This window comes from Nesoenas mayeri (assembly GCF_963082525.1).
Source record: "Nesoenas mayeri genome assembly, chromosome: 13".
Taxonomy (NCBI): Eukaryota; Metazoa; Chordata; class Aves; order Columbiformes; family Columbidae; genus Nesoenas; species Nesoenas mayeri.
The window spans coordinates 3983372-4008773 of NC_137550.1; the positions used below are offsets into that span (position 1 = coordinate 3983372).

At 43.5% G+C, this 25402-nt stretch overlaps 2 protein-coding genes across 9 annotated transcripts in view; both read left to right on the forward strand.

Annotated features, from left to right (window-relative positions):
* The window catches only part of RNF128 (ring finger protein 128), a gene marked incomplete at both ends in the record, with an annotated part of 31036 nt that extends 7987 nt beyond the window's left edge, over window positions 1–23049 (forward strand). The window contains 7 exons of the mRNA XM_080352734.1: window positions 5670–5917; window positions 11436–11507; window positions 12078–12160; window positions 14657–14753; window positions 15400–15568; window positions 17030–17168; window positions 22755–23049. Coding sequence (XP_080208860.1) covers window positions 5670–5917; window positions 11436–11507; window positions 12078–12160; window positions 14657–14753; window positions 15400–15568; window positions 17030–17168; window positions 22755–23049 — 1103 coding nt within the window. The remainder of the gene's footprint in view (window positions 1–5669; window positions 5918–11435; window positions 11508–12077; window positions 12161–14656; window positions 14754–15399; window positions 15569–17029; window positions 17169–22754) is intronic.
* Window positions 23050–23198: 149 nt separating this feature from the next.
* The window catches only part of TBC1D8B (TBC1 domain family member 8B), a 37640-nt gene continuing 35436 nt past the window's right edge, over window positions 23199–25402 (forward strand). For 6 of the 8 annotated variants that reach the window (XR_013922760.1, XR_013922761.1, XR_013922762.1 and 3 more), the window contains exon 1: window positions 23199–23364. Coding sequence is in view for 1 of the 8 variants with exons in the window: in XM_080352601.1 (XP_080208727.1) it covers window positions 23235–23364 (130 nt within the window). In the remaining 7 variants the exon portion in view is untranslated. The remainder of the gene's footprint in view (window positions 23365–25402) is intronic. The other 2 variants (XM_080352603.1, XM_080352602.1) reach the window with 1 other exon arrangement.

Here is a 25402-nt window from a genome sequence, read left to right on the forward strand (position 1 = left end):
TTCCAACCAGCCGCCATGGCTAGCCTGTCGGAAAACCCCTTCTACACATGGCATGAGAATGTTTCACTTTTCAGCTGGAGTTACTGTGCTGTTTCCTTCCCTTTCCAGTGACTTTTGACATGTTTCTCTTCAATATTGAACACCCAGTTGAGTCCTAAGGAAAACTTAGTGTTGGTTGGCTATTAGGTTAAAATATCATTGAAGTGGATTGCTGATAGCATCAAGACCAAGGACTGTGTGCAGATACACCCCAGTGAGGTGTTACGCAAGCTGTGCCGGTTTCCAGGGAGGGGAAGCTGCGGCCGTGCCACGGCAGATGTGTTGGTTGCACAAGGCACAAGATAAAGTGAAATAATACTGGCGAAACTCTTGGTGCTTAATTTCACTTGCTTAAAGGTAACATAAAACTTAAGGGGGGGAAAAAAGTATGAAATCAGAAATGTTGGAGCTTGTGTGAGGCATGCTAGCTTTTAACTTGTTCCGAAATAACTAGGCTACTTGTCACGTTTTAGACAGGCTTTATTAAAAATGTCTACAAAGCTATTGCCTTCCTCAAGTGTTTTCACCAAACTATGTTGTAGCTCCCAAAGGGGAAAATATTGTGCTGTTTCACAGCTTGTTCTTGGTAAACTGGTGATAGAGACATTAGAGGAGTTTGGCTTTTGCAATGTGAGAAAATAAAGATCTGTAGAATTTGCTCCAGATTGTGCTGACACCTTTAAACTGAAATGAAAGGGTCTTTCATGACTTAACTGAAGCTGTTTGCTTGGTATAGAATTATAGAATTGTTTAGGTTGGAAACGATTAAACACTGCAAAACCGTTCCAATGCCTGAACAAGCTCAGAAAACAGTTTTAAGTGAGGATAGAGGAGCTGACTTGAAGCTGGAGTTCTTGAGTTGGCTTCTGTGACATGCAAACATGTCAAACAGCTGGAGGTTAATTATTCACTGCAAAAAGCTTTGCCAGGGCCTCACAAGAGCCCTGTTTGCCAGTGTCACCTCAGAGTATTGCACAGAGAAATGTTAACTATTTCTCTTAGATGGAATTAATGTTCTCTGTGGTAGTAGGTGGGCTACTGAAGTCAGTGATAGAGGAGGGGGCAATATGCGGAGATGGCAAGTCTTGTAACTGAATTTTTTGCTTAAATTTTGAAGGGACATGATGTTTTTTTGTTAGGTACTAGTGTATTAGACCTTAAAATGGGCTGCACGAGAGAGTAGCATGCAATTGTGAAGCTGGTGTCATTAACCGTCTGAGTCAGTTTGATTTCCTTGGTTATGAAACTCAAGTGGTGAACAAGAAGTGTGGTATTACAATAAAGATTCCTTAAATCCAAATGCTGAAAAAGGTTTCCTTAAAACTAAACATGTTTTCTGGCAGTTAATTAACTGGGGAACTTAAATATGGCCTTCACAACTCGAGGGGGTTTTGCTAACACAGCAGAGATTTAAATTACAGGAGGTGTTCTCTTTCCTCCCCTTGCCAGGCTGTGCTTCAGTTTTATTGAATGCACAATGCAAAAGCTACATCAACATGGGGCAAAGCTTTTTTTTTTTTTAAATATCTGGAGGAAAAGGCGAAGATCTGAATGTGCACCAGCAACATTTGACTTGACTTGTTGCAGCTCCGAGGAGGAGCAGCCGCCTCTTGGGCTGGCTGCCCTGCATGGAGCAGTTTCAGCTTGTAGGAGCTTGCACCAGGATGTCCAGGAGACAGGATTTTGCCCTGGAAAAGACAGTGCTGTAGCAACACCCTGCTCCCCTCAGGGGAAGATTTGTTTACCAAAGCTGTCTCAGGAGGGGTGGTTGTTAAGCTTAGGCAGTTCTGATGTTCTCATGCAGTCAGTGGCTTGACTGCAAGGACACGAGGGAAGATGCAGGACACTAGGGATACATTTTAGTTATGGTTAAAGTAGCATTCAACTTTGATCCCAGGTCAGGAACTCTGCCTGCTACCTTTACACATATAGCTGGCATCTGTGCTCTGGGAGGGCTGAAGGGGTCTTCCATGCTCCCCAATAGCACAGACTTCAGGTCAAGACCATGAGCAAGTTCAGTGTGGTGATTGCAGAGTCTCTAGTGGGCAGAACTTTCCTGTAAGTCTGCATGCTATGGCTGTTGTCTCTGCTGAATTTGTTCCACCTGGAGTGCTAGTGTAGCTCCCTTCTAAAGTTTTATTTTCCCCTTCTGTCTAACAGAAATGCTTTGAAAGTAGTGAGTTTTGGGGGCCTGGGCACAAAGCCTTCAGTCATGTAGCCTCCAATTGCTGCAAAACCCAGTGCACTCGATCTCTGAATGTCCTTGACACTTTGAACTCCAGACCACGTGGAAGCTGTACTACAACTGCCTGAAAGGGTGGACAGCTTCAACATGTCCCAACAGAGAAGTGGGAATGGAATGATCATTACTGGATATTAATAATCAATATCTATGGAATACTAGTTCTCTTTTTCCTTAAAAAAAAAACCCAACTGTAACACCCAGAGAAACTGATAAACCTACTTATAGTTTTTCCAGAAGTTGTAATTTTAATATGCATGGGAAGGAGGTAGTTCCTCTAAGGTGCTCGGGCATCTCATTACTTCACTTATGGGGGAGGAAGGGAAAAAACTAGGCAAGTCTGAAAACCCCATCTCCTGGGGGAATCTGCTTGCAGCTTTGTTCACCCTGAACACACCATGACAAACCATTTAACTTGTTGCACTCTGTGTGTGCCAACCCTTATCTGCAAAACAGCATCCTTCAGATTTTGACCAGCATGCTGCCTTACAGTTTGGGAGGTACCTACTGCAGAACTCCAAATCTACAGACGCAGGTTGTATTTGTCTACAGGCTTGAATAACTTTCCCTCTCCAATTTCACATGAGATGGGAGAGAGGCTAGGAAATGTTTAACTAAACAGGTCTTTAGCAAGGAGGCTATTACTACCTGAACAGGCAGTGGCTTAATCTCACCTTCTAATGTCCCTTAGAAACTGTTACAGAAAGCTATATCTGAATCATTAAAGCTGATGCCTGGATGAGGAACTTGGGTTTCTGTGAGGTTTTTGCCACTCGCAACTAATTGACCTCCTTCTTGTTTTGCTGGAGTTTGGCAGGGGAAAGCTGACAGTCTAGGGCAGCTACTGTGCTTGAGACACCTCTGCAGATGTCCCCTCAAATAGCTTGTTTCCATTGAGATGCCTGAGCACTGCCAGGAGTCTCTGTCTAGGTTGGTGGTTTCCAGCCATGGAACACGTTTCAGGACCTGTTGTGGTAGGACCCATCTCGCAGCTCAGGAAGTGCTGGGTGGAGGCGATCCTAGCTGGTTGTATTCCAGAAGCACAGCAGTAGTCCTAAATGTGGATTCTGGGCTTCTGTCTTGGCTTTGGGCTAATCAGGCATCACTGAATCTCCTCTTGGCAAGTGAAGGAGTCCTTGTTTTCTGCCAGGAGAAGGGGTGATGCTCCCAGACAGGCCCTGCATGATGGTGCCAGAGCCTTGTTTAGGCCAAAAGGAGCTTCTGAAGTGACTGAACTTCTGTGCTACTGATGACCAGAAATTAGGTGCAGCTTCTGGATTCCTTTCCCCTGTTGTTGGCACAAGGTATGTTGTTAACTGCATGTGGTGTCAGCTTAGCTCAATTGTATTTGCCTTTAGAATTTACTTGTTGGTCCTAAGAGATGGCATTATGAAATATTGAAGGTGGATGATGATGTGTATCAGTGGGGGTTTGCTGATGGAGATGACCACACTCACTGCTGCCCTTGGTGCTCCAGAGCCACCAGCTGACCACTGGCATGTGTTTGGCTAAAGCAGAGCTGAAATGGCAGGAGAAATTTCTGGAGGAAAAAGTGTCAGGAAGAGACTTAAAACTATCCCCTACTGACATCCTGGTAAACTGATTAGCCTAAAACTTAAATGGAAGATTCTTTAAGGTTGAGACTTGCTCACAACCGATAGCCTAGTAACTGAAGTGGTTTTGCGGGCTGATGGTGACATTTCATTAACAGGAATCCATGCACTACATCTTTTATTGCAAATAACCACAAGCTATTTTTGACTAGTGAGACATGCAGAAGCGAAGAGGAAAACGGCAGAACAAGTTGATTTTTTTTTCTTTGGCAGGCTTTTTATTTTCATGTTGTCACAGCCTGTTCTTTCACACTTTCTTCTATGCTTATTAAAGTCTCAGCTTCTGACTTGACTCACGCTTAATTCTTTACTTGTTCCTAACACCTGACCCCAGCTAGTTTTATAACCGATGTATAAGCCCTAGTTCATTATAGAGGACAGTAGTTGCAGTCTTTTTTTATTTATTTCTTCCCTGTGTGATGCACTTGTTATTACAAGGAGCTTTCTGAATAAAAGATGAGTTTAGTCACAGTGAGGAGGGTTGCTAGACATCATGCTTAGCCATCTTGGATCAAAAGCATTACATAAACAAGCTGGAAAACTAATAAGCACTTTCTCAAATGAGAGCCTTTGTGGTTTAACACCAATTCTAGGGTTTTTTTTGATAGCTGAAAGTTGGATAAGGTTTCTCTTCAAGGAAGGGAAAAAAATTGGTCTCCTCATTAAAAAGTTTTTAGCTAGGTGGTTAGCTAAGAGTACCATGTATGTAACAGCCTTTATTCCTTCACCATGGAACATCTATTACAAGTGTTGTGCAGCTGATGGTTTAATGCAGTGAGACTCCTGACCAGTTAGTCTTCAAATCCATTTTTCTTGTATTTAGTTTAGAGGTAGGCCAGGGACAAGTTACTCATCTTTCTCCCTTTTATCTTTTTTCCCCACTTAAGAGCCTTGCTGTTGCATTGGGACTGCCTAAAGTTTAGTATCAAGTGTCCTCAAGTACTTGCTTTTCACCAAAATGAAATCAGCTATTTTTCTGGTCTGTAGCTGGTGACCAGAGTTACTTGAAATTTCTTCCTACCATAAACCCCTTTAGCTGATGGCTTGTCATGATGTTCAAATGAGTAAATGAAATCTGTTGTTGAAATCTGGATGGAGTTTTACCATCTGTCACCGACTGTTTAAAAGCCGAGTGCACATCAATATTTGCTTCACTCTGAATTTGCATTAGAAACCCCACAACAGCATTTATAGTTCACAACCAAATTCTACTCAAGCATTTCTCAGTTGCTTCTGAAAACACAGAAGCAAAGGCTGATCTGTGGCCTTGATTGCTCAGTGTCTGGAGAAGTCCTGAGCTGTACAGTCAGATTTAGAAAAGAGGTGTTAAGAAGCAGCAGTGGAGCAGGGAGGGAGTCACATCAATCACAGGAAGGTCCCTAAGCCACCAGCTGTGGACCTGGCACCTCAAGCTCCTGGAGATACTGCAGTCCTTAGTGACCTCTCTCTGAATGGATTTGTGTTTAACTTAATGCTAAAATGTAAGTTGCCAAAGTGTTGAGTCCAAAATATTGACAATGTGTTTTCTATATGGGACTGAGGAGTACTATGGAGAAAAATTCTGAATATGGGTCACTTGTGCAGCTCATAGGTAATTGGACGTAACTTTCAGCTGAACAAGCACATGGAGATGACACTTATTCCATCAGCTCTTGTTGAATCTGCAAATGCCAGTTAGAAACTTTCCATTCTCTTCTTTAGCACTTGAACATCTAAGGAAATAACTTTTATACAGCTCCTGGGAACTGACTATGGATTCCCCTTCTCCTTTGCAGGTGCTGAAAGCATCGTTGCAATTATGATTGGCAACCTGAAAGGCATGGAGATCTTACATCGGATCGAGAGTGGCCTGAAAGTCACTATGGCTATCGAAGTGGGGAAAAAGCACAGTCCTTGGATGAATCAATACTCCATCTTCTTCATCTCGGTGTCGTTTTTCATTGTCACAGCAGCAACCATGGGCTACTTTGTTTTTTATTCTGCTCGGAGATTCAGGATTGCAAGGGCCCAGTCCAAGAAGCAGGTGAGTTTGTGTGTGCCATTGCCATTTTTTTTTCATGCTCCTGAGCCTTCATGTTGTGGATTTTGAGGGCAAAATACTGGTTGAGCACCATAATTTGTCCCTTCCACAGGAAGGAAAGATTGTGATCTTTAAAATGCTAAGAGATATTTTTAAACAGAATCACAAATTAAAACTTTCCGAAGAAGCAGCAACCCCTGAACTGTCTGGAGGCATTAACTGATTGGTTTGGTTGACTGTCTGCTACTGGCTTTACTGCCTGATCTGCAGTGCAGCTGTAATGCTTGTGAATTGGAGGCGGTGAGAGTGCTAATCTGCTTTTAGCTGACCCTCACGCTTCCCACGCAGAGCTGTCTGTGTGCTGGCTGTGATGTGTGACACGACTGCAAATGTGTCTGCCAAACGCTCTGCGACTTCGGCCGCCTTGCTGTAGACCGCAAGCCAGGAAACTGCCGCTTGTTGAAAGCTGCTTTCTGACCGAAGGCTTTTTGAGAATTGCAGTGACAGCCTCAATTAGGAGTCTGGAAAAAAAAAAAAGAGCACTGTTAAATTGTGTTCTTCTCAAACCCCAGGCGGAGAGTTGCTAATGAGTTAAGTTTCCAAGTAACTCTTCTGTGCAATAATCTGATCAGCTGGTTGGACTAATGCTCACAGCTTTGTCTTGTCTGATCATACCTGTTTCATACCTGCTACTTCAGGGCTTATGCAAAAACCTTAAACGTGAGAATAAAGTCCTGGCATGACAGCTGTCTGTCAAAGGTGATTGGCGGCAGCAGGAATGGGATCCCAGTGGCTCAGGTGTGAGTACTGTCTTCAGCCTTGCCCTGGCAGCTGTGTCTCATGGCAGAAGCACTCTCCTTTGCACCCTAGAAGCTGGCCTGCAAAAAAAGCTTTATCAAATTACGCGAACGTTTTTCTTCCTTTGAAGGTATTTAACAGACTGCTCGTGGAAGTCCAGTGCTATTATGAGCTATCAGGCTTTCAAAAAGCAACAAATGTTATTAATGCCTCAGTGGTAGACAGTACTGGGAAAATCCAGTCTGCTTGGCTAGCACCTTCACAAAGTATTTCTATCTTGGGCTCTGTGTGCTCTGGGAGTTTACTGTAGATTGAAAAATAACATTGATAAATGACATGCCAGTTCCACATGATTTCAGCTGAACTGAAATTAAGGAGCCTTAAAAAGTGCTTTATAAAGTATAAGAATAGAAGAAAGCTTCTCTGCTACCAGGGGGTAAAAATGTACTGTTTTGTAAAAGTGAAACTTAAGACAATCCAGAATTGTTTTCAATTGTTTTTATACCATGGCATCAAAAAACTGACCTCACAGAGATTAGATAAGCAAAGAATAACAAAGTTCTTGTTAGTGAAGGTGAACTACTAAAAGGTGATGCTACAGTGTTCCTGGTTAACCAGCTGATTGGATTTTCTGTGTATATCCAAAGTTTGAGACCTTAACTGCTTTGGGTCCATGAAATACTGAGTATTAGTCAAAAAACTTACCAGCTTGCATGCCACATAGGGAGCTTTCCTGACATCTTTCAGCCATTTGGAAACATGGATTGCCTGGACTTGTGTCTGTTATTTGATGGAGTTAAGGAGTGTGTTTTGTCTCCTTTATTACACAGATGTCTAAGGGTTATACACATTTCTAGGAGGTATCTTGAGGAAACAGTCAAGTGTATTGATAGTTAAGTATTACAATTTTTCCCTCTTTCAGAAGTGAACTGCTGTTCTGGATGCATCCCTTTACTCAGTGGCACTACTCTTCAAAGTATGTCTGCTTTGTTGACCTTCCCTGTGGGATTATATTGCTATAAATGAGAAGTCTTTTAAAGTGTCAGTCTACCACTTGAATAAGAGTGAACACTTTTGAATTGCTCTACAGAGTGCTATGATGAGCTAATTGTGATATGTGATAATGATGCTCTGCAGCTTGTCTCTTGTATGTTTGGGTTCCTGAATATTTGGCTTGTTCTTGTGGACTGAGCCACAGTCCTGGGAGAGCACTCACTGTGGACTGAAAAGGGCAATGAAGCTTGAGTCTCACTTGCTTACTAAGGGGTAGAACAGAAAGAGGGGAGACAATTTTATAGATGCTTTTTCTCTTCTGCAAAGGCTTATTGAAAACAAGATCCTGGCTAGGTATGTTTCATTTGTGCTTGGGACTAGTGGTAACCCCTGCTTGAACTGGATGGCTTCTAGGTATTACCATATTGGCAATAAGTTTCTCTTTTTTTTTTGGCGAGAAAAATCTTCAAACTCTGGTGCTTTTTGAAGTAATCTCTTGTTTTATAGACAGTCAGGCTGTTGAGTACCTTTAAACTTTGCTGTTTGACAATACAGTTTCTCTACTTCTTGGTATGACTACTTGCTGCATCTGGTGAAGGCACTTTTTCTGCATGGCTTGGTCACATATAAACATGTATATTTTAAATGTGTTCTCCCCTGCAGACTTCTCTTGAAGGCAGCAGCTGTCTCTCACTCAGCTTGAGCAGGAATTGCCTACAAGTCACCAATATAAAAGTATGCAGAGGGTTTCTTTAAAAAGTTGAGTCTATTGAGAAGAGCTGGGTCATGTTGTCTTGCAGTCCAAGTAAAAACAAAGTTTAGTAGCGTATCTGTAAGTTACAATAGTGTAGCTTTTTCCTCATGAGCCAACTAGCTAAATTGTTTACAACCTGTGAGTTCTTGTCTGAATGTGTATTTTCTTCTGGACTTGAAATTCAAGTCCCCACCTCTGCAATCTCTTACTGCATCATAAGCTCTGTGAGCAATAAGGTGGAAAAACAAGGCAAATGTGGTAGGTGGCTTGCTACCTTTCTAGTTAGTGGAGTACTGGCAAATTGAGTTCCTTAATATATTAACCATCCTTAATAATGCAAAATGGCCAGTGATGTTATCTGTGGTTTGGTTTCTAATTTAAGCTCTAGTCTTCACTTCTATTGATTTCATAAAGATTAGATTTTGCAGCCGAGGAATGACCAAATTAGTGGCTTTGGATGAGTTGCTCAACTTTGTGCAATTCAAAACTGCTTTCATGGCAGCAGCTACCTGTGAGGAAGAACTCCTTTAGCTTACAGGAGAAAAGCAGGAGTTCCTGACCTCCTTAGTTTGGCCTGCATTGCCATGCCCATGCTTGCAGGGTGCCAGGAAGGCACTCTTACGCAGAAAAGGTTGCAGACAAAATTGACGGTGTTGGACTAGGGAAGACTGAGGACTAAGCAACAACAAACCTATTTTTTTTTTCCAGTTGTGTGCCTGTCGACTTCAACATGTCAGAGCCTGGATGGGAGCTGGGACCTGGGCTGTTTTGTAATATCTAAATTCTGTTGTTTTGGTTTGGTTTGTTGCTTGGTTGGGGCTTTTAGACTTAATGTCAATATCATTTAATGTTTGCTTGAAAATCTTGTCTTCACAAAATGCCTTGACATTCCAAGCTTGAGCATTCTGGATCTCCTACTAGGCTGTTCAATAAAACACTTCCTCTTGCAACCTTTCTCCCTTCCCCTTGGAGGAGCGTTCTGCTGTACTTACCAAAACCAATGTTAAAGGTGACTTTGCCATTGGTGCATTTCATGAAGAATTAAACTTGTGCCCAGGCAAAACTTAAAATATTGTTTCAGTAAATTATTAACAATACAGCCAGTTGACTCCTGTCTAATATGATTGGCCTTACATAGATGTGTAGATTAGATACTGGATGAAGGAGAACATTCCTAGAAAGTTTAGTTTTCAATTAATAACAAGGAGCAGTGACAGTTCTGGTTGCATGTGAGCAGTACTAACATTGCTGCATTCCTGCTCTGATGTTAGCATGCTAAAACTTTTGGAAGCCTCAGTATTTACTGAGAGGAGTATGTGGCTGCTTCTCTGTGGCTTCAGTCCAAAACATTGACAAGGGGAGCATCATTCTGAAGTTAACCTGAAGTGACCTACAGAAACATATACTGATGTCTTCAGCAGTAGGAGTTTACAAGCTTCAAAGAAAACTTGACTGATTCATGTTCATTAAAGATACATACAATCCCAAGTTGAAGGATGCAGACAAGTTTTCAGATGTATCTCTTCCTTGATAGTTGTTAATAGCTATCAACTATTAAACCCTGGGACTGTGTACATCGATGGTATATCTTAGTACCCCAAAACAATGGCAGTACACAAATGAGTCATTTTGCATCAAAACTCTGTGACAGGGTCCCAGCAGACCTTGCTTGCCATGAACTGCTTAAGCACACAGGAAATCTTATACAGACTTGAATTACCAGTTCTCATTGAATTTGTCAGCAGCAACCCTCCACTCACTTGTTCCCTCTGTACTTGTGCCACCAGCACTACACCTTCATCCCAGAAGAGATTCTTGTAACTGAACTAAAATGCACAAGGGGAACTAATTTTGGAGAGCCAACAGTGCAGAGTTCCTGCACTGAGCTGCAGAATTGGGGAGAGAGTTGTTGGTTAGCTGCAAAACCTGAGTCTAGTCTGTCCCTAAGATAAACGCTGTGTTGGGTGGCACTACCAGAGCTGCCCGATATGCCCCTGTTCTGATGCAGCCAGTGCTCTGGGCAGGGAGAGGACACTCATTCTTCTTGTTGGTGGAACAGCACCAATCTGTGACCTTTAAACAGATGTTGGCTCTGGTGCTAATCAAATGCTTAGCAGTGATGGCTGGACAGCAGCAGTTGCCAGGCAAGCTGGGCTTCTGCTGTCTGCTGGACTCTGCCCTGCTACCCCGACAGCAGCATGTGAATCACTGCCTGAAGGGGGATGCTTCCTCCTCTGCATTCATTGAAGCTGCCCTGTAATCCACCTGGGGCTATTCATTTGATTTGTTTCATACCTGTCATAGGGAGGGGGAGAAATAACTCCGAGCCCTTCTTTTGTTTTTTTTTCCTCATTTGTACATGTTACTTTGAACCAATATTGAGATAAAACCGCATTCTTCCACTTGACAGGAGTGGGGTGTGCTGGGAGGCTCCTGAGCTGTTTGCGTGCTCTGTGGAGCGGTCGTGGCAGAGCATGAGTTCAGGGTGTGTTGGTGGTAGCTGAGCTGATTGATTGGTAAAGAATATCACCTTTCATCAGGTGGTGAGTTTGTGCCAGGAAGTTGTCATAAAGTGACTAGTTAAAATTATTGATTGTTGGACTCCATGTTCAGTCTTCTGTAGCAAGTCATTTGGAAGGCTTCTGTTTGTTTTGGCTAGCTCTAATCTGATCAAGGTATTATCTTATGTGGTCTCTAAGAAGAAACCCTTGAAATTCCTGTGCTTTGCGAAAAGTTTGCTTAAAAACAAAGCATGTGAAAATGCTTTGTGTCATCCAGAGTCAATAACCACACCAGTATGTCCTGAAGCTCTGTTTCATGTTGTCTCTAAACAGCATAGTCATGCTTACTTGCCTTGTTTTGATAACACCGTGTTATAAAACTGGTTCCTGCTTGTAGCAGGCACCTTGGTAAGTATTAGTAACCAGGACCGAAGAGAAAGTGACTGTGTTTAACCAGGACTGTTTTCTGTTCCAGCGGCAACTAAGGGGCAGGGCTAAGAAGGCCATTGAACAGTTACAGCTGCGCACCCTGAAGCAAGGGGACAAGGTATGACTGATCCTATAATCTCCTGGGCATTATGGCACACGCTTTGCACAGAACACAGAGTGGTCCTTCGTTGTGGTGCAGGATGCAGAAGTCTCTCTGAGCCTGTAACTGTCTCTTGCAGAGATGGTTCCTCTTTGGGACCAGGTCCTTTTCTGGGGTGCAAGACTTCCCAGTTTGCACAGTCTTATAAGTCAGATTATTTTTAGCTGCTGAGGTGAGAGGTCCTGATTTGCTGGCATGAATCCTTACAGGAAAACTATATCTACTCAGCTGCCCTAGCTATTCTCTGTGTAGCTGAAACTGGAGGTAGCAGTTCTTAAATCTCTACAGTAGTGCCTCAAGTAATCCAAGGATGGTTTGCAGCTGGACTTCTAAACCATGGGGTTAAACTTTGAAGGCTTCTGCTAAAGTGTGTTTGACTATGAATAACCCACACATTTTGTTTATATAAGACTACATATGGGAGCTATCTTACTTTAGCTAGACCCCTTTGTCTGCAGTAAATCTGACTGTACTTCAGAGGAAGCTTTTCAAGTCTGTTAACATGGTAAATTCATTTCACCACTTTAGGAAACTGGTTCTGATGGCGACAGCTGTGTTGTGTGCATTGAGCCGTACAAGCCGAACGAAGTTGTGCGCATTCTAACTTGCAAGTAAGTTGTTTTCCAAACCGTCCCCTGATCCAGCATCCGGAAGCCTCTTACTGGGTGTTCCTCTTGCTGTGTTAACAAAGCTGATCACACTTCAATCAAGCTGTTGCACAGCAAGAATTCTTTAATTTCTGTCAAACAGTGTTTTGAACTACAGGAACTGTGTAAATACACACTTGTAGTGTGCTGCAACAACGTGTGTTTGTAACTTCCCCTGTGAGTGATCTGACAAGTACAACTTGGCACACCACAGTGCTTCTCCAGGGCTTTTTAAAGATCTCCTCCTTTGCTGGTGTATAAGAATGTTACCTCTACATTGCAGATAACTGGCAAAACTATGCCCATTTTTTTTTTTGTTACTGAGACAGCTGTGTTCCTGCTGAACTTGTTGAACAATGCTAACTTGGTTAGTTTAGAAGCAAGTGTTTCTATTCCTGTATGGATACTCTGAAATAGAGGCCAAAATAGAGCTATAGCAGTTTATTTTTCTATAATTCTCTGTATTTCATTGCTATGCTCCTGTGGAAGGCTGGTATTGTAGCACTAAACTTTAATTTGGTTACTTCTAAGATGAACCATGAAGCCTCTTTAGGGCTGAAGGAAACTTTCCCATGTGCCTGCTGAATGGGACTGCTCTGGCAAAGCTGCTAAAATCAGAGGACTGCAATGTGAACTGCACAAGTTTTGTATGGGAAGAGGTTCTGTTACCCTTGGGGAGGGTTACAAAGAAATACTTGAGGGAAAAAATCAGCTTCTGAAGAATGGTAAAACCTGTAGCTGCTGTGTGTGTGCTGAGCAGTGTTACTTGTCAAACTCCAATCTAAGCTGGAGTTACCTGTGCACAAGGGAACAGTTTTGCAAAACGTTTCTCTGTTCCCAAGCAGCATGACTTCTAACCTGCCTTGGTATCAAGAAGTTGGCCTGTTAAGCTGTTATTAACAAACTTCCTTAGTAGTTTAGGAAAAACTGAATAAGTGTTCAGGCACACATGTTAGTGAGTATTCAGCTGTCTTGTCAGGTTGATGCTAGTTGGTGGTGCTGTTTAGTAATGAAGTCAATCCCATGAGTACAGTAGCATTTAGACAGGATCTGGATACTTTTGGCTGATAGGAGGTCTGGCTTCTCATTATTTCTCTATAAACCCTGCTAATCTTGAGATGAAGTTGCAAACAAAGCATGACTTACTGGGTTAAGAGGGGAAGTAACTTCTTCTAAATGTATTCTTTATGCACAAGTTTGCATTATGCTTTGCTCTGAGACGGCTTTTACATACATTTGTTATGTTGTTTTCCTCTTTGGCCCAAATCTTGCTCTAAGAGGCACTAGCTTATGATGACTGCATTTACCTGATAATGTTCATCAGTGGTGATCTCTGCCAGTATCAACCATGTTAAATTTTCTCTCATATGAGACATTGAGACATATTTACTGCAAGAATGTACTTAATGTTGGTGGCTGGCCTCTACGCTGAGACCCTACTTGTTGACAGCATTTAACTCTATCCATGAAAGCAACAGGCAGTCGAATGCTGCTGTGAGTCACATCAGTGGTATCTAAGTGTCTGGGGCGTGTGTATTTGCTGAAGGCATTCTTGTCCAGATAGTCAAACTGAAGGCATTTACAGTAGCAGAGGTACACAAGACCAGTGTTAAGTCCATGTACTAAAATAGTCACACATTGAGGAAGTTTCAGATTGTACTCCAGACATTGTCGGTGCAGCTAGAAGGAAGAACTGGTTATCTGGGCTGAGCTGGAGAATCCTGGTATCATACTGGGGCATAGGATACTGAGCACAGGATGTGGTGATCTCTGCACCTGTCTCATAATAGAGTTCTGACTAATATTGAGCAGTGCCTGTCTGCTATGTCTGTTCATGCTGAGGGAACAGACAGACTGCACGATTTCAAGTCATCCTCCTGAATCTGTAGCCTAATTCAGACCCCTTGTGGAATTGAGTGTCTGCATAGAAGCGCAAGTTTGCATCTGTAACAGCTGAACTAAATTTACTTTGAGTATGCAGCCTGCCAAGTATCCACTTCGAATACACAGTGACTTCACAGACAAAGTAAATGTGTGGGAGTGTAGTTTATCTTGAGGACATAACTCTGAGATTATTTTTCTGTGTAGTTTTAACAGAAACAAGTGCTTTAGTCATCTGCAAGATGGAAGTTAGCCTTAAAGCCAAGGCTGAGATGTCAATACTTGCTTAGATTAACAGCTGGGAATGTTTTGCCCAAAAATTAAAAAAAAAGTTAAAACTGAGGTAGCAATTATGAGAATGCTAAATTCTAGTAGGTTGTATAGAGATACTAATAAGCATAAACCAGCTACAGGTTGAGAGGTCAGCTGTTCATAACTTTGAGCTGAAACTTGTGGCAAAATACAGTAATCTGCTCTAGAATGAATAAATTCTAAGTGTTTCTAAATGGGACTTCATAGCTGCCGCATAGACAGTTTTGCTGGTGTGAAACCTAACTGCTTGTTACCTTCCTCCACCAGCCATCTCTTCCACAAGAACTGTATCGACCCCTGGCTTCTGGAACACAGGACATGCCCCATGTGCAAATGTGACATACTGACGGCTTTGGGTATTGAGGTAAGCCTGTAGTCTGTTGTAGCGGCTGATACAGTTATCAGTGCTATGCCAGCGTAGTCACCACGTATGGGCTGTGTCATGCTGCCTCTAGAGCACAGATGCTGAGCACAGTTGTGGCTGTGTCAGTGATGAGATGCTACAGAACTAATTGCTGTGTCCCCTTCAGTGAGGCCTGCAGCTGACCTGGGCTGAGTTGGTGTCATCTAAAGCTTTGGGCAGAATGCCAACCAAAATTGATTATAATGCATGACTGAGGAATTGTTCTTAGCTCCCTTAGCTAAGGGTGTTTCTCAAAGCTTTAGGCAGACTTTGACAACTCATACTGTCCCTGAAAACAGCCTCTAGCCACTTCCCAAGTACTCAGTGTCCTTGAAAAGCAAACATGTTAGCATGTATGGCTTTCCTGCAGCCAGATGACTTCCTGGGGTATGCAAGGAATTTCTAATGTGTTCTGCAACTGCTCGTTGTGGCAGTTGCCAGGGAAGATGCTGTTGCCAGTGCTTGACGCTGCCTGGACCAGCTAAAATGCGTGACAGTTTGCCTGGGCAGCGATCACTCAACTCTCGTCCTTGCAGGCATTGGTCTCCTAGAGAGATGCAGCCTCCTATAAAGTTGTGACTTAACCATTTTCCCTTTTATCACAAAGGTGGATGTAGAAGAAGGGGCAGAATCTGCACAACCCACAGTATCCAGTGGGACACCAAATGCCTCTGCAGTTAATGAAGATGATAATAGTAGTGAAACTGCATCATCTGGATATGCTTCTGTGCAAGGAGCTGATGAATCTGTTCCGGAGGAACATGCACCATCGGAAAGTGCGTCTATTGCTTCATCTTTCTTGTGATATTGTATTGCACTTTGTTGCTTATGCTATGAATTAGGGTTGAGGTTGCCTTAAGAACATCTCACAGTGCTCAAGTACCTCATTTTACAGAATAATCTTAATTTTCCCTTTTGTTTTAGCACTTGGCTCTGACATTTGTTTTTTGTTTTTGAAAGAAACACAACTTAAATATGAATTAAAAACTGAAGTCTATGAGAAGAGTAGTTGAAAAGTCAAAGGCTTACTGCCTAAAGGCCAAAGAGATTTTTCTAAAGATGTCCCTCATCTCATTGTCTCTTTGGAGATTTCATTTTGGATGAGTATTGCTTTGCTACTAGATCTGTCTGCTTTAAGTAGTTAATTACTTGCAGAAAATGTTTGGGTGATCAGTCTTGTTTTAGCTTAGATGACTCAAAATATAGAAGACAAATACTTCAATGGAATTTCAGGTTTTGCCAAGGCTGAATAATTCTTGAATATTTCAGAGAATTTTAATGTGAAAAGACTATCAGTTTTTCCAAATACCTTTTTTCAACAAGAACAAACTAATTGAAAATGCCTTTTTAGTGTTCAACTTTGCCAACTCAGTGTTGCTGTGGATTTTAAAAATGGAAAGGTTCTAGGTAAACAAATGAAAGTAACTGTCCCCTGGATTGTGGAATGGGTTTGGGAGGAGTAAGTGGGGAAGCTTTCAGAGACAAAAGGGACGCTCTTGCTGTGTCTTTAGATTTCCCACGGGAAGCTTAGCTGATAGCAAAGTGCAGCATTTACTGCCTGCCACCCATGGGACTTCTTGTTTCAGCAAGGGATGTGTTTGGAGTGCCCCATCTAGGGCCCCCAGTAGAGCTGAGTGCACTTCTGATGAGCTAAACATCAAACTTGAAATTGCATCCCTATAAGCAACTGAAGGGATGCTGGATTTGTTATATTGCTCAAGCTGTCACATACCCTCACTTTGAGGGGCAAGGACACACATTAACTTCAGCCTAACAAGGTTAGTCTGTAGGGAGAAGGCCTCCCTCTCAGAATCAGCCTGTGTCCCACAGTTTATTCTGAACCTAGTCTCTAGAAGTTGCTCCTGATGTGTGTCTTCATCAGCCCTAAAGTTATATGGGAATTGCCAGTCTCCTTGTATTTGGATTTCATAGCTGTGAATGGCCTTCTGCCGCTTGCACGCACAACCTGGGCTTGCTCAGCACTAGTGAGAAGTGAACTCCCGGGCTGAGCAGATGCCTCTGGAAATGACAGGTAATGTCAAGAATGGGCTCACAAACCAATAAGGGGCAGCAGAGGAGTGGTAATTGGAGCACAGCCTTGGATTTCCCACTCTGCAGGGAGAGTACTGGTACAAGACCACTGCAGTGGGCTTGTGGAAATAAAGCAAGTGTGGTTTGCTTTAAGGTGGTAAAGTGTGCCTATGACACTTGTGTTCTCTTGGTTTTGTTCTGGACAGATGACAGTATGCGTCTTGTAAACAATGAATCCCAGCTCTCTGCTGTGAAGGTCCTCCCGCCTGCTGACAACCCAAGTTTTGAGGCAGATGAAACACAAGATCATGAAGTCTGTCCTAAGAATGTGCCCAGCAACATGGTGTGAGCCTTCTGCAAGGAGCTGCCTATGGCTGTCACGTATATACCAAACATTGCAAGACTAGCAGAAAAATATTGCCTTGGCAATGTTGAGATCAAATAGACTTGTTCAAATCGTAACCATATGGTTTGCCGTTCTTAAAACTGCATCTCCCACATGGAATTTACTTTTAGCACTCTTCAGCTAAAGCTGTCTTAAATATAAAGAAAAACATCATATTTTAACACTAAAAAGCTCCATCTTCAGCAAAGCTTCTCTTCAGCGTTTGAGTCATTTAAATAAGGAGAAGATTCTTTATGTTGTAGCTGTCTCTACTGGGAATTGTTTTGACTTAGGGGTTTTTGTTGTTGTTTATTGTTTTAATTCGAGTGGATTTTCATTGTAAACAAATTGATTTTGATCTAGTCTAATACTTATTCACCAGTCAAACTTTGGTTTAAAGCAACACTGTATTCAATATTTCAGCGCACTGATTTGATAGGAGAAAGTACAAACTAATGCCTGTCAAGCTGGATTTTGCCCACAGTGTCTTTGGTTGTCTAGTAAACTGATTGATTCTCTACCTCTCAGCTCCAACCCGCCAACCACACATTCCTAAAGGGAAAAGAGCTTCAAGCTGACAGGCCCAATCTGACTTGCACGATACTGTAAAGGGAACAATTGCAGGACTTTTTCAGACCTGTTAGTATTAAACAGTCTGAAAGATCCTCCATGGTTGTGGGAGTTATTATCATCTCTAGCACCAGCATGTGCCAGAGTCCTGGCTTTGTGAGAGTCTGGGATGACTTCAGGAAGACTGAACTAAAGATGAAAAGGCAGATTCTTCCCAAAGGTTCTGCCATATTTTGTTTGGAAAGTGATCCAGCTTCTGAAAATGCTGGACTATTGCTGCATGTTGTCTTGCCTGTGTGCTAAAGCTGCAGGGAGAGCTGGCGCTGTGTAAATATACCAGATAATGGAGAAGTAAGTTGTCTGCCATCTGTGGGGAGTTGCACTGGGGTCCAGGAGGAGCACTGGTGCCTCCATAGCAAGTGTAGGGCCTTGCCCAGCAAAGGTAACTAAGGACATCTTACAGATGCACTTTATTTTTATTTTTTTTTTACCTCTGTATCTATGGCTTATTTCTAATGTTAGCAGAACCTTGAAAGCCCGCAATAAAGTACTATTGAATCTGGAGGGGAAAAGCAATGCATTTTCTTAGCTCTAGTATGATTAAAACAGTTGTAAATATTTAATGATTTGTATTGAATTTGAATATGAAAATGTAAATAAAACTATATTTTGATGACCCTGACACTAAATGTTGATTACCAGCTCTTATGTGGAAACAGATGCTCGGTTTGCCCTGTTCCTCAGTCCCAAAACTCATTCAGTTTTTGGGAGGCCAAAAAGCATCACTGCATGCTCAAACTACTTGGAAGGAGGAGTGCTAACGTGCAGGGTGCTACTGTTACATGAATTGCAGTTGTATTGAGAGCCTTAAGCTTAACAGCTGTACTCTATATAAAAGAAAAATCAAGCAACTTCAGGTGTGTTCAGTGAGCTGCTTGAAAACTCCTCTGCACTGTTCTTCCAGGTGTGTTTGGCACAAAGCAGTCTTACCTGAACTCTTCAGATCAGACAGGTTCCATCTCAGTGTCCTTTGTCAGCTTGCTCTGCATCACTCCCTGACTCAAAAGTGTATGCTTGCTTTGTAAGTTAAAGCATTTAAAAACAAATTACGTGCCCTTTGTTCTGTATTATGATATTAGAGGTGGTAAAAACTTGGCACTCCTCTGGCTTGTTTGGTGGTGGTCTTGTGCTTTGTAGCTCAGTTCCAAGTCTAGTCTGGGAAGCATTGGTTGGTTATGGGCTTAAATTGCAAAGCTGAGTATAATAGAGCTTCACTCCAAAGCTGTATTTTGCTGTGATCACCTTTCTATTCCACTGCTGAAGTGCAAAGCAGAGAATGAAACAGCCAAGCAGTAAGTATATAACCCCATAACACATTGCAAAAAGCTTTTCTAAATGTATTGTGGTGTGTAAGCTGTAATGTAAAATTTCATGATGATATGGTCTCATTAAATCATCTGCCAGTCTTCTGTGTTTAATAACAACAAGCTATGGCATGCTCTCAAAGGGGGACTAGGAAAGATCTTTATCCCTGCAGGAGATATCACTTTGCCACCTAGTGATGGATTACTGTGCTTTCTTGTAAACAAGGATTTACAGCAGTGGGATGTTATTTTAAATCCCGAACCAAACTAATATAATTTTCTCATACTGAGGAAAATTTTCAGGTGTGCCTATAGAAATGTAATTATAGCTGAGATTTTTGCGTAGGGGAAAAGCAGGACTTGTGATGAGAAGCTGCAAACATCTAAATGCAGTTTGAGTCAAAAGGGCAACTGGCTTTTCCATAAAATGAAGGAGACATAGTCCATCTCAGTCTTTAGCTGGAAAGATCTCCACTTGTCAAATAACCTGACAGTTGGACAGAATTAATATACACATCTACCCTGGCTGTGTGATTTAGTGTAATTTCATTCTGTGTTTAACACACACCAACTCAGCAGGTACCCTGCCTTTTCACCCAGGTGCAGGCTGCTGGCTTTCCTGTGCAGATTTGAACTGAGTTCTGCTCCTGCAGGGGTGTGATGGCTGGTGGTTTGGAATAGATGAAAGAAAATTTACTGGCTTTGGCAATTTGATTCTGGCTCTAAGGGGAACTTGAAACCACATTGTGATGTTCACCCACTGTGAAATAACTGTAATTCTCTGCATTGGTTTTTCAACTGTTGGTTATCTAGAGTGAAGCCAAAATGTATTTATATAGCTATTTATATAATCTTGGCTGTGGTTGTGGGAAGTAATTTACCATTTCTAGGGGAACTTTAATACAGCGAAAAAAAAAAAATCTGCAGCACTAAATTGATCTCTGTTGCTGTAGAATGCATTGATTAGACTGTAGCATGATTGTGCACTGATTAAGAAAGAATTTAAGTGCCTATAAATAAATTCCTCCAGGCTGACAGAGGAGCACTCTTTGCATCTTAACATTATATTTGGTTAAGAATCCAGTGCCTGAGGGAATCAGAAAAAAGACACTGAAAGCCTTTAACCAAGGGAGAGGAAAACAAAACTGATCTTTTCCAAGCAGTGGCATTTTACTGTTAATTTTTTTTATCCAATTAACAAAGTTTGAATCTTACGTAAGAAAGGAATATATGTCCTAATATGTCCTGCATGTGTGTGATGCCAAAAGCCAAGCTCTGGGTCGGAAACACCAAGGGCATCTCTCCTGACAATTAGCATTAGAAGACATGAGTTAGATCCTTAATAGGTATTTCCTATCCAAGGGCTTGCCTAATTGGGGAAAGTTAAATGGTAAACCCTTTCTCTGGGAGTGCTCTTAGAAAAGCAGCATCCACGCAGGGATCACTCTATCAGTTCAGCTGGTAAATAACCTACTAATGTCTGTTGTCAGTCACTTCAAGTGGAGGGACGGAAGAAACTGCCTCATGAAGGGCACTATGCTGGTATATCTAGGAGTCTCATTGTCTCATTAATGTTTTAGCTGTGTTAGTTACCACATGCTGGCTAATGACTTTTAATTCATTTTTGCTTTCAAGTAAAGGTAAAGAACCAGAATTTGTTGCTACCTACTCTGTTATAAAAACAGGTAAAGAAAAATAGTACTATTAGTTAAATCTATATTCAGTCCCGAAGGTAAAACCTTTCAATACTACAGCTTCTCTTGCTATGGTGAAATGAGTAATTGAAAGAAAAACAAAAGGTCTCATACCAGTGCAATTCACCCAGTTCTGAAGCCTTCTAGGGAGTTAAATGTGATTGCACACTCAGTTCTGCCTTCTCACTGGTGCCTTTGGGTAGGTGGTTCCTCCTGCTGCTGGAGCTGGACCGGCATTGCCAAGCATCTTTCTGCGGATGCTCAGCAAAATCTCACTGTGCCTGTGCTTGCAAATAGACCAGTGCTGGCAGAAGCATTTTTGGTAGTGAAGAACATTTGGGACTGTTGAAAGGATGACAGACTGGGTGAAGCAAAAGTGCCAAGTTTGCAACCTACAGTTAGTGCATGGTGTGCATATTTTTTTTAGAAAGAGCTCAAATTAGAGGCTGTTTAAGCAACTGTGTGCTGAATTTTTTTGTATGATACACAATCAGTAAAGCATTATTCTTCAAAAATCATAGGAAGGTCAATTATGCTGAAAAGAGAGTGCTAAGGAAAGGACCTGATAGGACAGCAAACCATAGAGAAGTTTCTGAGAAACAGGAATGTCCTAATCACTCCTTTTGTACTGAATGACAGATCGTGTCAGGACAGGAGTAAAGACCAGGAGCAAATCTTGCATGGAGGTGGGAGAGATGGTAACGGTGACAAATCCCCAGCACCAGTGACCTGGAGTGCGGGAGGCAGTGGGGCTTTCACCCCTGGAAGGCTTTGTTTATGTTTTTGGTCAGCATCAAAAGACACCATTTAGGAATCAGAGTGCTATCAGAGAGAGATGTGGAGCTCTTTGGGAGGTTGTAAAGAGATTGGAGCAGAAACATCAAGACATGGGGCTCGGTAATGGGTGGACTGAGCAGCTAGGTGGCTGCAATTGTGACTTCATGGGGAGCTGGGAGTTACTGTGCTGACAGGTGTTCATAGAAAGCAATTCCCAAGGTCACCCCAGCCTTGGGGAATTTTTATCTGCCAGGTACCTATGGCAGAACAGGTCCAGCACCTGATTTTCTTGTTTGTTTTTTTGTTATTTTGTTTTGTTTTGTTTTGTTTGTTGGATTTTTTGGGGGGTTTTGTTGTTGTTGTTGTTGTTGTTTTGGTTGTTTTGTTTTGTTTTTGGTTTTTTGTTGTGTTTTTTGGTTTTTTCTTTGTTTTTGTTTTTTGTTTTGTTTTTTGTTTTTTGTTTTAAACCTGGCTATGAGAGAACTGCTTCTTAAATCAGGAGACAACAGAAGATAGTAGTAAGAGCAGATACTCATATGAAGTTCCTATGAGTATGAAAGCCACTGTCTTGTATCTTACAGGACAGATTGATTTATTCTAGTGCAAAACAACTGGTTAAAGTCAGCCTGCAAATGCTCTGAAGAGCTAGTCAGTGAGGACAAACGCCATAGGTCTTGCAGGCAAATAATGAAACCACTGTGACCACGAGTCAAGCTGCTGTTCAGGCAACCAAAGCATCTACTCCAAATTAGCGCTGAATTGTGTTGGGTGATAGAAGCAATGAGGCAGATTGTGTTTTTATGATGTGAAATGTAAACAGCCAGCGCTGACCATATGTCAGCTCAGGCAGCTGGCGGGGCCGCTCCTGCGCTGCCAGCGTGGCCTGTGTCCCGGGAGGGGACACGCGGGTGCTGTCACTGGGGTGCTGTGCTCGGTGGGGACGGGGGTCATGGGGGTCATGGCTCCTGTCCTTGTGTGGCAGGTTTTCCCTGTTTTTTCCCTGCACCTGCGTCTCCTGCTGCAGCTGAAGGGTTAGTGCTGACAGGACAAATGTCAAGACCAAGTGAAGTCTGTGGTGACGTCTGCCTGTCTTCTGGGCTGAAAATGGAATAACTGAAAACGGGACTTCTCTGAATGGCAGAGAGGACGGACAAACATCCAGCCCACGGTCTGAAGGGACTTCGGGGACACGCTGGGGACCCGTCGGGGCAGCCCGAGCCCGCTGCGACCCTGCCTGCCACCCTGGCAGGCGCAGGGGAGGTGCCGTGTGCGGGGAGCGGGAGGCACAGCTTCTCCCGGGCCCGTGGGACGGACGGAACAACGGGGCCGCCTCCCCGCGGTGCTCTCCGCGGAGCCGCCCCGCCCCCCTTCGCCCCGCGGGCGGCTTCCGCACCGCCCGGCAGGCGGGGCCGCGCAAGGCCCGACGGGAGCTGTAGTCCTGAGGCCGCGGCGCTGCGCAGTCAGGCGGCTGCGAGGACTACAGCTCCCAGCATGCCTCGGGGCAGGGGCGCGCACCCGCTGTCCCCGCCCGGCGGCGGCGCTTGGCGGCGGGGCTGTGTACGTGGGAGCGGGAGGCCGGGCGGCGGGGATGGGCGGCGGCGGGGAGTGAGGGGCCGCCGCGATGTGGCTGAAGCCCGAGGAGGTGCTGCTGAAAAATGCCCTCAAGCTGTGGGTGCAGGAGCGCGCCAACCAGTACTTCGTGCTGCAGCGGCGGCGGGGCTACGGCGAGGAGGGCGGAGGCGGGCTGGCAGGTACCGACCCCGGCGGCCGGGGCAGGGGCTTCCCGCGGCGGGGCGGGGCCGGGCGGAGAAGGGGCGGGAGGAAGGGCTGGAGGGAGAAGGACGGGCCGGTTGCCAAGCCTGGGACCCCGCGCTCCAGAGGGTCAGGGCGGAGGGTTGGCCTGGCCGAGCTGGGCAGCCCTTGACGTTCCTGGGGTTTCCCGTGTGCTTCTCGCTTTCCTCCTTTCCTCGCCCCCTCTGTTGGCTCACACGACACCCCACGGGTGACAGGGTGGTGTGATGAAGTTCCCGGCACGCTTGGTGTGGGATAGGCCCTACCGGTGCCCGGGGCAGCGCGGCCCGAGGGGGACGGGACCCGGCCCGGCTGCCCGGGGGGCTGGGGCAGAGCTGAGGGCAGCGCAGCCCAGCGCTTGGTACTGGCCTAAGGGCCCTTTGCTCCGGCGGACAGCCTGGCAGGGGTACATTTGCAGCTTGTTGGAAGAGGAGATGTCACAAGGACTGACAGCTCTGCCTTGCTTTGGCAAGGTGCTCATTTTCAAGTCCCTTTTCCTGCGTGCATCTGAGGCTGCTTGGAGTGAGCTCCTGCTCAGGCATTTCTGATCACTTATTTTAGAAACAAGTGTGTGACTTGATGGGGCTTGTCAAGAGGGGTGGCTCAGGAAAGTGACAGGGCATTGACCACTGTGTAATAAACACATTTCATGAAAACTTCAAGGTATGAAACTAAGTTTCTGTTTTTAATTCTTGTCTGTTTGTATCATTGCACACTGCAGGGAGCCCAGCTACCACTGGGACCTCTGTTATAATGGTAACTATTCAGACTAGAACTGACTCCTTCATAGACTGGTGCCGTCTGTCATTGACCCTGTCAAGGAGAAATGCTGCAGGGAAGCAGAATAAAGTTGTCCCTGGGTGCGATGTGGTTCTTGGGCAAGAGTTGCATCTCTCTGGGTTTTCTAAGCTCTCTCTAATTGTGTCATCATAAAGCAAGCTATATTAAACATAATTGTCGTATTGAAGCATTTATTAATTTTGCTGGACAAAAACCACAATGTCCAAACTTTTGGCTGATGAATTTCAGCTGTAGAAATAAGCTTCCCAGCTGGAGGTAGGGCATTCTTTATTGGCATCTGAACCACTTGCAGGGAACAAGGAAAGTGTAAAAATAAAGCATCACAAAATCCCAGATTCTCTTCTAGGCATATCACAATATTACAGATAGATAGATAGATAGATAGATAATGTTAGGCTGTGGCTTAAAACCAAGGGTGATATTTTGCAACCTTGGAAGTCTTGTGGTCATTAGGTTAGACTGACCATTCTCTGTCCTGGTATCTTTGGAAGCCAAGGAGGCTGAGTTGGTATGAAGGTTATCTTTCTGTTTGATATAATTCATTTAAGAACTGTGACTATAGTGAAATGATAACTAGAATTAGGTGTTCATTTAAAAACATCCTCATTGGCTTACAGCTGGCCAGACAACTGGGGCCTCATAGTGCCCTTCTGTTCTTGTTGGAGATGAGGCTTCCATCACTAGTCTTCTGTCCTTGATAGCTTTTGACAGCATGGAAAAACACTTGAATGGGATAGTTCCTGTGGTATGCTTTTTTACGTGGCATTACATTTTTTATTTCTGTAGCTTTTCTCATAATTCATACAGATTTCATCTGTGCAAGCTACAGTTTTCACTGGAGAGAAACAAAAAGAATAGGCTGTTAATGAATTGTGATTAAGAAAGATTAACAAGAAGACTGGAAAAAATGCAGTTACATTTGTGTTTGCAGGTTTGAAAATATTCAAGCCTCCTAGGTATAATAAAGCATAATCTGCTATGCCTGATTTGAATGTTATTTTACTATGTGTCACTCAAGAAAATTAGTGCTTTAGAAAAAAAAAAAAAAAAAAAGAACAGCCATTATCTTATGAGGTCATTGCAAATGTGCCAAGTCTTGTTCTCCTGAACAGAATTTTTCAGCTGGTGAGACAAGGCTGGAGGTGAGGGGCTGGGGAGGGAGGAGAGAAGGGGCCAGGCAGCCAGGCAAGACTGAGG